At 34.7% G+C, this 12,393-nt stretch overlaps 1 protein-coding gene across 1 annotated transcript; it reads left to right on the top strand.

The window, feature by feature from the left end:
- Window positions 1-843: 843 nt before the first annotated feature.
- Window positions 844-12,393, top strand: LOC309641313 (uncharacterized protein; the record flags this gene model as incomplete). Its single annotated transcript, XM_082421163.1, has 2 exons — window positions 844-867; window positions 3,113-12,393. 2 exons carry the CDS (start codon window positions 844-846, stop codon window positions 3,581-3,583), a joined length of 495 nt encoding a protein of 164 aa, XP_082277289.1. The 3' UTR covers window positions 3,584-12,393.

Genomic DNA, 12,393 nt, shown 5'->3' with positions numbered 1-12,393 from the left:
GAAAAATGTAACTAAAATTTTACATTAATCTCATCTAATTTAGGTAATAAGTTGGCAAACAAAAGTGTTGCTTACTAAGTTGATAATTTTGACAGCTCTGATTATTTGAATAAGTAATGGATTTTATCACAGAACTTATTAGTAGATTAATTTAATAGTTGTAGCAATAATAAAAGCCTATATTTTATAATATCTTTGATTTCAAGACAAGAATAGATTAGATAAATATAGTACGTATATATCCAAAGAAATATAAAATAGTTCTGAATTAACAAAAGAGAGGGGAGACCCTACATATTTTATTGTAGATTTTGACAACTTTGTGTTTATTTTAGCTATATTGCATTTATGAATGAAAATATTCTGATTCATTTTATCAAATGAATAACACATGACCTAATGTGAAGAGTTTACATTGCAGATAGTGATTTTTTTTTGGTTTCAGTGAAGTATTTTATACAAAAACTTTTCACAATCATAGATCATGCCAGTATGTGACAAAGAATATAATGAGATTGATTCATTTGTCTTGTTCCCAAAAATGATGTGAATTACCAGTAAATTGGTCACTTCGAAGGAACTGCTGATCATAAAAATGACCAGGACGAAAACCCTGCCCTATGGTTTTATTCCCATTGTATATGTAAGTACAGTCATCATTGCAGCTAAGAAATACCAGAAAAAGAAAAAGACTTAATTTTAAAAGTACAGCTGCAAGTTATTAATTCCTGATATATTGAAGCTATACAACTAAATGCCTAGGACAGTAACAGGCATATAACAGGTATTAAAGAACATCTACTGAATAAAATGACTATCTGACCTTATTGAATATCCAGTGTGATGGGGAACTCATCACACTTGCAAGTAAGTTTCTATACACTTAGTTATAGCTAATGAGTCCTTATTTCTATTACTGGGGCAGAATTATTGTTAAAATAGTCTGAGACCTCAACAGATGACCAGTTAGAAATGGGGAAAGATTGGAATTGGGAGGTACTAAATCTTGGGGAACTGACGTTGGTATAAAGAAGAATGGTATTCAAAATAGACAGGCAAAAATTCAAATCACAGTGTATCTAAAGATATATATTGAATATGTACTGATCTGGGAAGTTGTCAGTATTTGAGAAAATTTTTTCTTCGGTTTCAATTTTTTATTGATATATAATTTAAATAACTAATACCACATATCTTATGTGTAATGAATTTTGATGAATATATATATACCCAAGTATTGAGTGCCTCAATCAAGATAGAGTTTCCTCCTGCTGGTTTCCAGTCAGGTCTTCCTAATCCTAGCACTGAGCCTACCATGGTTTCTTTCACCACAGAAGGGTCTTCCTTGTTCTTGAACAGTATCTACATACAATTACAGAGTATATACTCTTTTGAGTCTGTTTTATTTTCATTCAAAATTATGTTCATGTGATTTACCCATATTGTTGCATGTATCAGCAGTTCAGTTTTCTTTATTGCTCAGTTGTGTTCCACTCTATGACTATGTCACAATTTGTCCATTTCCCAGCTGATGAATATTTGGGATGCTTTCAGTTTTTATTTATTACAAAAGAGGTTGTTATGAGCATTCTATATAAGTATTTTCTAAATTTTTATTTATTTTTTACAAGTCTCTTTATAAATACAAGATTTTGTTTCTTTTGGGTAAATTTCTAGAAGTAGAATTGCTAGGAAATTTTTTTTAGCTTTTCAAGAAACTAGACAACTCTTTTCTAAAGCGGTTACACCATTTTGTACTCCCAGTATCAATCTCTGAGTGTTCTAATTGTTCCATACCCTTACAAACACCTTTTTAAAAATTGAGATATAATTGACGTATAACATTATATTGGTTTCAGGTATATAATATAATGATTTGATATTTGTATATGTTGTGAAATGAGCATCATAATAAGTCTAGTTAACATCCATCACCAAACATAGTCAACGTATTTTTTTTCTTGTGATGAGAACTTTTAAGATCTATTCTTAGCAACATTCAAATATACAATAGAGTATTTTTTTTAATTTATTTTATTTTATTTATTTTTATTTTTGGCTGAATTGGGTCTTCGTTGCTGCACATGGGGTTTCTCTAGTTGTGACGAGGGGGGGCTACTCTTGGTTGCGGTGCACGGGCTTCTCACTGTGGTGGCTTCTCTTGTTGTGGAGCACAGGCCCTAGGCGCACGGGCTTCAGTCGCTGTGGCACGCGGGCTCAGTAGTTGTGGGTCGCGGGCTGTAGAGCGCAGGCTCAGTAGTTGTGGCGCACAGGGCTTAGTTGCTCCGCGGCATGTGGGATCTTCCCGGACAGGGCTCGAACCCATGTCCCCTGCAATAGCAGGCGGATTCTTAACCACTGCACCACCAGGGAAGCCCTGCAATAGAGTATTATTAATTATAGTCAATATGCTGTACATTACATCCCTAAAAACACTTTTAATCTTAGCCATTCTAAAGGTGGGAAATGGTATCTCATGGCAGTTTTAATTAGAATTTCCCTGAGAACTAATAAAATTGAGCACTTTTTCTTGTGCTTATTGGCTACTTGTATATTTGTCTTGTTGTTTAAAGCTCTGCTCTTTTTTTAATTGGGTTGTTTGTCTTTCTAGTACTGAGTTATAAGAGTTCTTGCTATATTATTTATATGTTATATATATTCTTATATTATACCCTTCCATATTCTTTATATATACTAGATATGTCTTTTATTAGATACATATATACTATAATATTTTCTCCCAGTTTGTGGCTTACCTTTTCATTTATGTTAACTATTTCTTTTGATAACAAAATTTTTAAGTTGATGAAATATAATTTATAAATATTTTCTTGTATGGTTTTTGCCTTCTGTGTCTTACCTGAGAAATCTTTGCCTACCCAAAGTTCATGAAAAATTTCTCATGTATTTTGTCTATAAGAGATATAGTTTTAGCTTTATATTTATGTCTATGATCCTTCTTGAATAAAATATGTATGTGAGTGAAGTGCGAAGGGAATCAAAGTTTCGGGGTTTGTTTTTGTTTTTTCCATATGGATATCCACTTGGTCAGGAACTTTTCTCTCCCCCATTGAATTATATTGTTACCTTTGTTAAAAACTGACTGTTGAAGCAGTGGTGTAAAGGTGACAGGACACCTGGATTCCTCACTTTCCTTCTTTTTCCATTCCTGGGCTGGAGGAAATACCTGAACATATGGAATCCCAATACCAGGCAGCCAGGACCATATCCACACCCCCCTAATGTTGGGTACCCTGGAGGTTGCAATCCTGCCCCCTTTCCCACTCGCCCAGGAGCACCCCAGGGGAATCCAGCCTTTCCCCCTGGTGGGCCCTGTCATCCTGTGCCACAACAAGGATGCCAACCCTCAGGCCCCTACCCCCCTCAATACCCACCACCTGCCCCTGGCATGTGTCCTGTGAATCCATTGACTCCTGGCATGGTAGGACCAGGAATGGTGATTGACAAGAAGATGCAAAAGAAAATGAAAAAAGCTCATAAAAAGAAGCAGAAACACCACAAACATGGCAAGCATTCCTCCTCCTCCTCCTCCCCTTCCTCTTCCAGCAGTGACTCTGACTGAATACAGGGCCTGGACCCTTCCCTCACGTCTCTCCAGTTCTTCTCTCCCATCAAGCTTCAGATGCCATCTTGTACTGGGGGAAATTAGCCCTTGTGTCCCTCCCCCCGCCATCCCTGCAATCTAAGCCTCACTCTGCTGTTCAACCCTAACTGGCTAGGGAAAATGGGAAAAGAATTGCCATGGGCTAGCAAAGGCCGTCTTCCCACTGCTTGGATAGAACTTTTAGCTGGTGAATTTTTCAGAACTATATTTTGAAGATGGTGAGATTTGAGCTAAATGCTGAAGACAAGTCTAAGATCTGTAAAATGTGATTTTTTACTTTCTTTTGTAATACTCATGATTGGGGAGATGCTGTGGAAATTTAATTATGGAAAGACAAAAACGACCTGTACCTTTCTTGTAATTGTGGCATGCTTGGGTGAGTTAGTGGCAAATAAACATTTCCCAGCAGGCCTTTTATTGATTGCACTCACTGCAAGGCTGCTGGGAAGTGGAGTCCATTTGGCTGATGAGCTCTGGCTGCCATTTTGGAAACTGATCTCTACCCCTTAGCTCAGTATGCTATCTCAGGTCCTGCTCTCACTCTCCAACTCTTAGTCCAAATAAAGCTGTTTCTCCTGGAAACAAAAAACAAAAACTGACTGTTAATACATCTTTATATTTCTAGACTTTCTATTCTGTTTCATTGATCACCTTATCTATCCTTATTTTAATACCATACTGTCCTGACTGCTATAACTTTAAGTCTTGAAATCAGGAAGTGAAGGTCTAACAACTTTGTTCTTCTTCAAGATTGTTTTGTCAATTCTAGAATCTTTGTATTTCCTATAAATTCTAAAGCCAGGCTCTGATTTATATAAAAAATACTAATTGGCTTTTGAAGAGAATTACATAGAACCTATACAGACATTTTGAAGAATTGGTTTCTTAACAATTTGTCTTATAATGCACGAACATGCACAAACATTATGTATCTCTTCATTTATTTTGGTCTTCCCCCTTTTCTCTTCAATATTTTGTAGTTTATAGTAGAAAGATTTGCATATGTTTTGTTAAGTATTTCCTGTCCTTGAATGCTGTGTTTTAAATTTGATTTCCTAGTTTTCTGTTGCTAATAAGTAGAAATACAATTAATTTTTGTGTATTAACTTTGTATTCTGTGCTAAGTTCACTGTTCTAGTAGGTTTTCTTTTAAGATTCCTTTGGAGTTTTCTACATAAACATAATGTCATCTGTGTATAATGACAATTTTACTTCTTTTGTTTTAATCTGAATGGTCTTTTATTTATTTTCCTTACCTCACACTAGTATTTCCAGCTCAGTGTTGAATAGAGGTAGCAAAAGTAAACATATTCACCACATTTCTCAATCTTGAAGTGTAAATGTTCCATTTTTTACCATTAAGTATGTTAACTATAGGTTTTTCATAAATGTCCCTTACAAGATTGAAAATCTTTCTTTCTCTTCCTTGTATACTGAGTACATTTATCATGAATGGCAGTTGAGTGTTTTTTTAATACTTTTTCTGTATCTGTCAATATGCTCATGTATTTTGCTTTTTGTTATGTTAACGTAGTGAGTTTGTTTGATTGATTTTCAAATATTAAACCAACTTTATATTGATGGAACATATCCAACCTGTTCATGATATATTTTTGTGTATGTATATAAATATTGCTGGATTCAATTTGCTATTTTGTTAGATATTTTTGCATCTATATTCACAAGGAATATGACTCTGTAATATTTTTTATGATGTCGTTTTTAGAATTCATTATCAAGTTTGTGTTGATGTTATAGACAAGTTGGAGAATGTTCCCTCCTCCTATCTCTTTCTTGTATGTTTAATAATATTTACTGGGGATGGGATATGACCCTGGGATTTTCTTTTATGTTTGAATTCATTTTTCATTAACAGATATAGGGCTATTCAATTAAGTTTTCCTCTTTCTTCTTGTGAAAAGAATCTATTCAAAAATTCAGAAATCATACTTTACTAAGAGCTGCCAAAATTGAACTTTGAAAAGTGACAGTGTTAAGCTGACAACTGGCCTATGACTTTCTAGGATTCCATACACTGGTTGGATGTTTGAGAGCTGCAGCTCCTAAGGGGGAGGCGGGAGGGGGGCAAGAGCCAAGCCAGTTGAGATCTCAGACACACAGCTGGATTTTGGGGTAAGATTTAATTTCCTGTGGGGAGACTGAAGCTAACTAAAGAACCAGAGCAGGAATTTCAGTTACACTGAATGAGCAAACACAATAGAGGTTTAAAAAAAAAATTCTGCCTTGAGGATTATGTCAACTGGAACATAGATGGAAGTGACACAAGACCTAAACAAATAATAAGTATTTAATGCAAAAGGGAACTAATCTCAAAAGGCTTTAATAAAAGGGGAACCGATCTCAAAAAGTTACATACTGTCTGATTCCATTTATATAATGTTCTCAAAATGAAAAAATTATAGAGAAAGAGAATGCACAAGTGGTTGCCATGGGTTAAGAGCATGATTAGAAAGGAGGCAGCATGAGAAAGTCTCTTTGTAGGGATGTAATGATATAATGATGGTTCTTTATGTTGATTATAATGATGGTTATATAAATCTATACATATGAAAAAATATCATAGACTTACACACAACAGCATAAAATAATGAGTGCATGCAAAATACAGTAAAATTTGAGCAAGGTCTATAGTTTGGTTAATTCTACTATACCAATCAATTTCCTGGTTTTGATAATGCACTATAATTATGTAAGATGTCACCATTGAGAGAAGCTGGGTGATGGGTACAAGGAATTTCTCTGTACAATTTTTGCAATTTTATGTGAATTTATAATTATTTCAACATATAAGTTTAAGCAAATTTAAAAATAAATAAAAAAGGGAATTTGTTGGCTCACAAAAGTTAAATATCCATGGTTATCCTAGTACCAGAGTTTCAAATTATATTACTAGGACCCACTCTAAGAAAACATCTTAATTCTGCTCTCTTTCTTGTTGGCTTCTGTCAAAGATTTAATGAAAAGACAGGAGCTTCCCAGACAAGTACATTTTGTGTGTATGTGTGTGATGGGGGTGGGGGGGAGTTAAGGAGGACACAAGTATCTTCTTCCAGCAATTCAAACATAAAATTCTGTGTCTAAGTGTTACTGGACAAAATTGGGACATATGATCATCCCTAAGCCAATCACAGTGCCCATACCCAGAGTATGTTGTTGAGTCGACCTCATAAAAAGCACAGCGAATTGAGACTGTGGGAGGGTTAAGTCAAAGGTACATCAAGGTATTGTTACCAAAAGACAGAATAGACACTGGGTTCCCTGAAGAACCACTAGGAGGGCATAAAATTACTCAGAGCTCATGTCAGGTGTGCCAGACACTTAAAAGAATATGGTAGGCTCACTATTCTAGAATGCACTCATCATTCAAGCAGAAATCTTAATACACTTTCTGACTTAAACAACATTGGTTTAGAAACTGGATGGCATTTGAGAAGACAGAAATTGACATATTAAAATGGAAAATACTTTCCTCTAAGTCTCATTCATTAATCATATATAAAATATGCTTTCGAGAGCTGCATAAAATAAGTCTAATTGTTATTTAATTTAGAGTTCTTTAAGTTAGGCAAATATCATTTTACCCTGAAATCTCTTTTTTACAAAGCTAAACTTCTTTAATTTTTATAGGACTCCCTTATATATCGTTGTTTTGCAAATGTATTTCTCTTAAAGAACTGTGTGTATTATTCTAGATGTGGCCTGACAAGCACAGAGTAAAGCAAAACTCTTACCTCCCATGTTCTGGACACTGTATCTATGCTATTAGTTAGTTTGGTGGACATCGTCACTATGTCACTGACTCATTATATTTGCAGTCGACCAAAACTCTTCCTTAAATCTTTCCTACATATACTTTTATTTATTTGCACCTTTTCAATATTGAACTTGTAAAGATTTTTTAAAATAATTCATTCTTTTACTTTGGTGTTGAAAAAATTTCTATTTTAAATATCACATTCTCAGATTTTCCCCCTGTAGTTTTAACCACCTAGGATTATCTTGCAGTCAATATCTTCAACTTTGTATGTCAGTGATATTCCCAGTGTTTTCTCATCAATAAATTTCAATTAACATGTTATCTGTATCCAACCCTATTTATCATTATATATCTTGGTCAAGAAACAGAACTTTCACATAGATTTAACACTATTGGGATCTGGGCGTTAAGTCCATCTGAGTATTTTATTGTCAAATATGGTTTGAACTCTCTATGTGTTGAAAACAGCTCCAAGAACCCTATGTGTTGCTTAATCATCACAACAATCCATGAGGATGTAATATTGTCATCCCCATTTTACAGATTAGAAAACTGAGTCACACAGAGTTTAAGTAACTTTCCCAAAGTTGTACCATTAGTAAGTAGCTGAGCCAGGACTCTAATTAAGGCAAACTGACTCTAGAACTTGTTTTCTTCCAACCTCATCACTTTCCCTCACCACTCATGCCTACAAGAATATCACGTGCAGTCTCTCAAAAGGCCATACTGAAATTCATATGTCATTAGAACTCTAGAACCAAGTCCGAATCACTAGGATTATCACTAGTTTCCCAATTTATAATAGTCATGACTGCAAAGAAATGAGTAGAGATGTATAAATATTCACTAAACCATGTGCACTGTTACAAGCCTGAAAGGGACCCAGAGGACATTATACTCTGGGTTACAGACTTATACTCACCTAACTTTTAGCTGCATTATTCAATATAAGAACTATTCTATTGTGAGCTGGACAACCCAAATTTATTATGGAAAATCTCAAGCCAAGTCTATAATCTTGTTTTTTGCTACAATTATGATATCAATATTTGTTTAACTATTTCAGGTTCAAGGTTACTTTGACCTTTCCTGCTATTTCTGCTCCCAAGAGATCTGCCTCAAAATTCTGTTCTTATATTCCTTAAATCAAGAATTCCTCTTTTCATCTCAAATTTGTCCTAGCAGGTGAAATCCCCCTCATCTTCTACCTCTACAAGTATGAGGAATTTTGAGTAGAACTGTTATTCTTAGGAGTCATTACCAATACCATGTCTTCAAGGACCCGAAAAGAATATATACTCAAAATCTGAAAATTTTATCAAGGCATTAACAATGAAATAAAATAAAGAGAAAAATAAATTGGAGTCATCAAAAGTTTATGGTAACAAATCCAGACACCTGTACCCTGAAACTCTGCCTACTATGAGCTCTTACCATCTATTCTGGTTTGCATTCTGTTCTCTCCTCTCCATTATTCTGGAGGAAAAACTATCATGTTAGTTAGACCTTGTATTGGTTAGATCTCTACTGGTAAAAGCATCAGAAACTCAGTTAAAATCAGCTCAGAAAAAAAAAAAGAAAGATCACTGGCTTCCTTAATAAACCCAGAACTACAAGAAAGCCAGAGATTGTGCTAAAACTGAAACAATTAAGAGAACTCTAATGCCACCATCATCCAGTCTTTCTCTTTCACACATTTTGTCCTTCTTTCTTTTTCTTTTCTTTCTCTGTAGATTGGCTTTATCTTAACAAAGCTAATTCTTTTAAGACATCAGAGACTTTTACCCGGCAGCTCTAGGAATTTCATTCATTTCACCATCAGGGAGTAATGGCCCCTTTTTCTTTAATTCTAATTACAAAAATCCTTGGGGAAAAATGTTGATTGACCTGACATGAGTCTGTACCCATTCCTGTGGATAATGGATTGGGTTTCCATGATGGAAATATCCCAGTACTACCTGAGGATGGAGTGGAGGAGGAGCTATTCCCACCAGAAAGGGGAGAGTTCCTTCTGGAATAAGGGAGCAGTGTTCAACAGGCAAACAGTATTTGCCCAGTGCATGCTCTCTTATCTTTACTGCTTTATTTTCCTTTTTTACCCACACTAATAAAGATATTCCTCCCCTATGCTATATTCTCTATATTCCAAGACATGAGGAAAAACAACCTTTTCCAACTCTGGAATTTATCTGCAAAATAGGCATCTCACACTATCAAGATCTTTTTACTGTCTTTTATTCAAGTCCCAAAGCACTTTCTTTCCAGTTTTTACCTATCTCACAGTGTTCACAGGCAAATAAAATCCCTGCCAATGAAACTACCCATGGCTACTTATATCTACCCAGAATCACCTAAATATTCAGTATAGACACAGCTTAGGTTCTAGCTCTGGGATCTTTACTATATAAAATTAAAGGATTATATAGCATTCCCATACATTAAGTTTGCAGTTTGATGAATTTAGAAGGGATTAGGTATAAACCACATAATCAGTCAAAAATATGAATCACCTGTGTTGCTTAGCTTGCAGGTATTTCAAAATGAAATAAAATTAAGATTGCAGGTATTTTAAAAAGTTAATTACTTTTAAGTCGTTCCAAGACCACAGGTTACACCCCTAACTCCTGCAGCTGGTCAAAACATCATGCATGGAAAACAGAAATGATTCAAGTCATTCAACTCCACAAAAAGAAAAGCAATAGAAAGCATTTTCTTTCCTTTGAGTTATTAAGACCCCAGTTTTCAATGTTATTTTCTCTACACTTTTGTAACTTACCATGAATTATGACATAGGTCATAAACATTTTGTACTAACAAGAACTACAGTAATAAAGTTTCTAAATAATTCCTTTTTCAGTAATTTTATGTAGATCCAAGTTCATCCCATACCATAATACATTATTCCTATTTACATCTTTTCAATATTCCTCCTTGAATGGGAGGGAAACTAGTGACCTTATAGTGAGAACACAGGATTAAAACCACTGAAGAATATTTAGTAGGATGGACATGACCAGATTTGCTTTCACTGAAGAGCACACTGGCTGCATTGTGAAAAGCAGGGAGACAACTTACAGGCTGCTGCTCGCAGTAATTCTGCAGAGAGTTGAGAAAGCCAAGACCAGAAACAGCAGCAGTGGTAATACATGTTTGAAAGCGGATTGATAAGATACAACAAAATCTCATAGGCAGACCACTTTCTAAAAATCGCTCAGAGAAGTTGACTTTACGTTAATAAGAAATTAAATATTTATTGTGCAGTGACCTCGTGCAGGGCACTTTTATGGACACTGCTGATATAGTTACAAACAAAACACTAAAAATCCCTGCTTTTATGAAGCTCACGTTCCAGGTGGGCATGTGAAGAAAACAAACGATAGTAGTAAGTTCAAAGTATACTACATTTGATACTGATAAATACTATAGGGAATAATAAAACAAGGAAGGGGGTTAGAGGTACCGTATCTGAGAGCTGAAAATGTAGATGTTCCCCAAGAAGAGCTCACTGAGAAAGTGGATTCGAGAGTAAAGTCCTGAAGGAAATAAAGAGCCAAGCCAGTATAAGGGAAAGAGAATTTCTGGCAAAGGAAATATCTTTGAGGCAAGAAAGTGGTGTTCTCTGGGATGTCAGCATGACTGGAGAAGAGGAAAGGAGGTGAGAATAGCAGAAGATGAGATGAGAGAAATACAGGGTTTGCAGGGTCCAGATCACACAGGGCCTTGTAAATTGTGTCAGGATTTAGGTTTTTATTCAGAATAAGAGGGAAAAGCATTGGAATCATTTGAACATAAGAGTGGCATGATCTGACTTTTAACAGAATTACTCTAGCTATTGTATTGATAATAGACTGAGGGGAGGAAAGGAGGACAAAGGAGGAAAAAGCCTCATCCATTAGGAAGCTACAGAATAATCCAGGTGAGAGATGATGGTGGATTAGATCAGGAAGATAGCAGTGAGGTGGTAAGAAATGGCTAGATTCTGAATATATTTTGAAGGTAGAGGTAGTAGGACTTGCAGATGGACCAGATAAAGGAATGAGAATAAGAGATGGGTAAAGAATTTTGCCAAGGATTTTGGACTAAGCAATTGGAAGACAGGAGCTGGAGGCCGTCATTCAGCCCATGATAAATATATATCCTTTGTAATGCAAGAGTCCAGCAAAGCATTTCTAAAACCTGTACTGGAATTATTAAGCTACACCTATTAAATAGTATTACTGAGAATCTGTGGAGAATATTATTGACAAAGAAAAGTAATGAGATCTGGGTGGAGAATATGATACTTATAACACTAAATGAATTTTCCGTTTTAACTGTGACATAATAAACAGATCACTTACCTGGACTTTGTTGCTTAGGCTATGGACAGAAATGTTATTAGTAATAATTATTATTAGATTCTCAGGAGACTACATTCATTTATGCACATGCAAAAATATTACAGAAGTTTTAAATACAAAAATAATGCAATATATTTTGTTAATATTGTGTATTATTATATAATGTTATGGGATATTCATCTGTATCTACTTTGTTTTTTTTATTTTTCTAGCATAGACTTTTATTATCTCTTCATATAGCCATAATTTTGAAACATCTTTTTCTATAGGGTCAATATAAAGATAATTTAGTCTTTCTTCTAGTTAGTTAACCAAATTTCATTTTTCATGATAGAGAATTTAGAAATTTTTTTTTGTAATTTTAACCATCAGAGGTTTTAAGCTGCATTATAATGTAATAAAATAGTTATGACATTTTGAAACTCTGCTGGTCCTTTTTTTTTTTCTTTCAGTGTACATGTCTGGCTTTCACTAGAATATCTTCTGTCATACTTAAATTTTGGCAAGATTAATAATTCTGAAAAAAATGTAAAAAATTAATCTGAAATTAAGGCCTACCCACGAGCACTTCAAATGCATGTTCTAATTGTCTCTGTGTAGTATTGAGCTACTCAGTTTTGTAAACAAATGACTTATACTACATATTTTGA

The sequence above is a fragment of the Balaenoptera physalus genome (genome assembly GCF_965194825.1).
Source record: "Balaenoptera physalus genome assembly, chromosome: 13".
Lineage (NCBI taxonomy): Eukaryota > Metazoa > Chordata > Mammalia > Artiodactyla > Balaenopteridae > Balaenoptera > Balaenoptera physalus.
Note: the sequence above shows the minus strand (reverse complement) of the source record. Positions and strands in the feature narration are given on the sequence as shown.